At 40.7% G+C, this 2,874-nt stretch overlaps 1 protein-coding gene across 1 annotated transcript; it reads left to right on the top strand.

Moving 5' to 3' along the window:
- LOC121238945 (probable protein phosphatase 2C 25) lies at positions 1-2,448 on the top strand. Its single transcript, XM_041136049.1, has 4 exons — positions 1-741; positions 1,224-1,562; positions 1,678-1,857; positions 1,976-2,448. Exons 1-4 carry the CDS (start codon positions 256-258, stop codon positions 2,135-2,137), a joined length of 1,167 nt encoding a protein of 388 aa, XP_040991983.1. The 5' UTR covers positions 1-255; the 3' UTR covers positions 2,138-2,448.
- Positions 2,449-2,874: the final 426 nt, after the last annotated feature.

The following is a 2,874-nucleotide window of genomic DNA, read 5'->3' as shown; positions in this document are numbered from 1 at the left end:
ACAACCCCTATTTCTGATTCTCTCTCTCTCTCTCTCTCTCTCTGTGAAAATTCTACCTCTTAAATCCGTGAAGATCATAAGATCAGCGTAAGAGAAGGCATATTCGAAAGCAGAAGAAGAATTAAGAAAAAGAAAGGCATCAGAGGAACGAAAACAGAAACGAAAAACCGATTCAAAGAGTTGGAGGAGGAATTAGACGAGGGTCCCGGAGGGTTTTGTGAAGACGATTTGGTTTTTGGATTTGGAAGAGAGAAGATGTCTTGCTCCGTTGCAGTTTCGAACTCTCCGGTGTTTTCACCCTCCGCCTCTCTGTTCTATAATAAGAACTCGATACTTTCACCCTCCCATGAAGCGATAACCCTAACCTTAACACACCTAAAACCATCATCTTCTTCGTCTTCCTCTTCTTTGTCTTCTCCTTCATCCCCGTCTTCACCTTTTAGGCTTCGTCTTCCCAAGCCACCAAGTGGGTTTTCTTCTTCTTCTTCGGTTTCGGCTTCTGGGACGTCCTCTTCGTCGTCCACGTCGCCGAGTACGGTTCTGAAGAGGAAGAGGCCGACGAGGCTTGATATTCCGGTGGCTCCATTGAGTTTTTCTGTTCCGGCTACGCCGTCCGCGGCAGCGAGGGAAGTGGTCGAGGAAGAGGGGGATGGGTATTCTGTGTATTGCAAAAGAGGGAGGCGAGAGGCTATGGAGGACAGATACTCGGCTGTGCTTAACGTTGAGGGAGATTCCAAACAGGTAACGTTCGAGTAGCTATCTTTTTCTATTTTTCTTTTCTCCAATACTAGATCCGCTGTGTGAGATTAATTATTTTTGGCTATTAAGTGGTTGTGGAGCTTTTATTGGATTTATCGAATAGATTTGCGTGGTGAAATTCATTAGTTTTTATGAGTAATCTTTCCCAGCACTAATTTATGGTGAATTTATAACCCTTTAATGGAGTCTGCTTGTGTAATTAATTTATTTGGTTTTAACGTTCGAATTTCGTCTTGAGATGTTGAAATTATTATATCTAAAAAATGATGAATACCTAAAATCCCTCTGGGGAGCATGTGCGTGGATGGATAGCGATGAAGAATTTTTAAATTTAGGAACTGTTTCGGTTGAAAGTTGAAACAAGCTTATGAGCTAAAAACATGAAAAGGATCCTCTCATTGTTATATAATTGTAGAGGTATTGCGATGGAATTTGAATTGAACTGTGTCGTTTCATCTTTGCAGGCTTTCTTTGGTGTATTTGATGGGCATGGAGGTGCAAAAGCTGCCGAGTTTGCGGCAGAAAACTTGGATAAGAACATAATAGATGAAGTGACGAGAAGTGATGAAAATGCAATTGAGGAGGCAGTCAAGCAAGGATACCTGAACACAGACTCTGATTTCTTGAAAGAGGATGTACGTGGTGGCTCATGCTGTGTGACAGCTTTTATCAGGAAAGGGAACCTAGTTGTATCTCATGCTGGTGACTGTCGTGCTGTTATGAGCAGACGTGGTGCTTCTGAGGTTTTGACCTCTGATCATCGTCCTTCAAGGGAAGACGAAAGGGACAGAATCGAGACCTTGGTTCGTGTTATTGAATCGGAATTTTGTTCAGCCTCAATATTGTGTGAATTGCAGATCTCAACTTTTCATTTCCGATTAATCTGACTAATGGGCTGTTCTGAATTTTATTTTGTAGGGTGGGTATGTTGATTTATGTCATGGTACATGGAGAATTCAGGGATCTCTGGCTGTGTCTAGGGGTATTGGCGATGGACACCTTAAGCAATGGGTAACAGCAGAGCCAGATACAAAAGTTCTTAGAATCACACCCGAATACGAGTTCTTGATCTTAGCATCAGATGGTTTATGGGATAAGGTATGGTTTCTTAAGCTTTAATTTTCCTTTTCCTTTTATGGATTAAATGCTCACTTGAATGCTTTGAAATGTACAAATACCCAATTACTGATCAGATTCATTATTCTATTGGTTTCAGGTCGGTAATCAAGAAGCAGTAGATATTGCTCGTCCTTTGTGCATGGGCATCCATAAACCAGAACCATTGATTGCCTGTAAAAGGCTTGTAGACCTTTCTGTTTCACGAGGCTCTTCTGATGATATTAGTGTGATGCTGATCCAATTGGGACGCTATCTTTGATGTTCCCGTCCCAACGTAGGAAGCTGAACTAACATATAGTTTGAGGGAATTTGTACTCTTGCCTTTTGCCGGAGGACGAGAGGCAAGGTTCTCCTCCTGCTTACGACTTTCATTCTTTATACGATTGATTTTTCATAAGTGGTTCTAATCACAAAAAACCTGATGGCAGTGGTGGCGGCGGCGGTAGTGGTGGGAGGTGATATTGATTATTTAGAGTAGCCTGATTTATTCATTGTATATACATGACATACTTCCAGAGATTCCGATTATAGTTTAAGAAAGGAGATACCAGATCTGTGTTATTGTCTTTATTTATACAGCTTCATTAACTTTCATATCTTTCAAGTTATTATTCTCCCTCTCAATAGGGCTGCGTATAACTTATATACCTTTCTTTTAAGTTTTAAAGCCAGCTTTTTTAACCTGGAATTACTTTGGCTTTAGCCTATTGTCTGCTGCAGGCAATCATTCTTCTCATTCTTTTATCCTACCGATTGAATGTTCTGGGTATAATTTTCCAACATTCTAGCATATTCTTTTGGGGAGAACTGAATTTTCTGCAATACCATGCCCATGTTGCTGTTGGGTAATTGTCCCCGCGCCTATATAATCATACAGCGGTTCAGTGAGCTTTTTAAGTGTTACTATCATCATTATCTTATTGTGATTTTCTCTTTGTTGTTGTCGCCCAATTTCTGTGTTTGTTTTCCTTAGTTTCGGTCATTTTTAGGCCAATA

The sequence above is a fragment of the Juglans microcarpa x Juglans regia genome, chromosome 7D (genome assembly GCF_004785595.1).
Source record: "Juglans microcarpa x Juglans regia isolate MS1-56 chromosome 7D, Jm3101_v1.0, whole genome shotgun sequence".
Taxonomy (NCBI): Eukaryota; Viridiplantae; Streptophyta; class Magnoliopsida; order Fagales; family Juglandaceae; genus Juglans; species Juglans microcarpa x Juglans regia.
The sequence above is the reverse complement of the archived record's forward strand: the minus strand, read 5'-3'. Positions and strand labels throughout refer to the sequence as shown.

Bases quoted from the DNA above. Each gene is read 5' to 3' on its own strand.
- LOC121238945 (XM_041136049.1), top strand. From the start codon at position 256: ATGTCTTGCTCCGTTGCAGTTTCGAACTCTCCGGTGTTTTCACCCTCC. The intron at 742-1,223 runs GTAACGTTCGAG...TCATCTTTGCAG, and splicing joins TTGAGGGAGATTCCAAACAG to GCTTTCTTTGGTGTATTTGA. The intron at 1,858-1,975 runs GTATGGTTTCTT...TATTGGTTTCAG, and splicing joins CAGATGGTTTATGGGATAAG to GTCGGTAATCAAGAAGCAGT.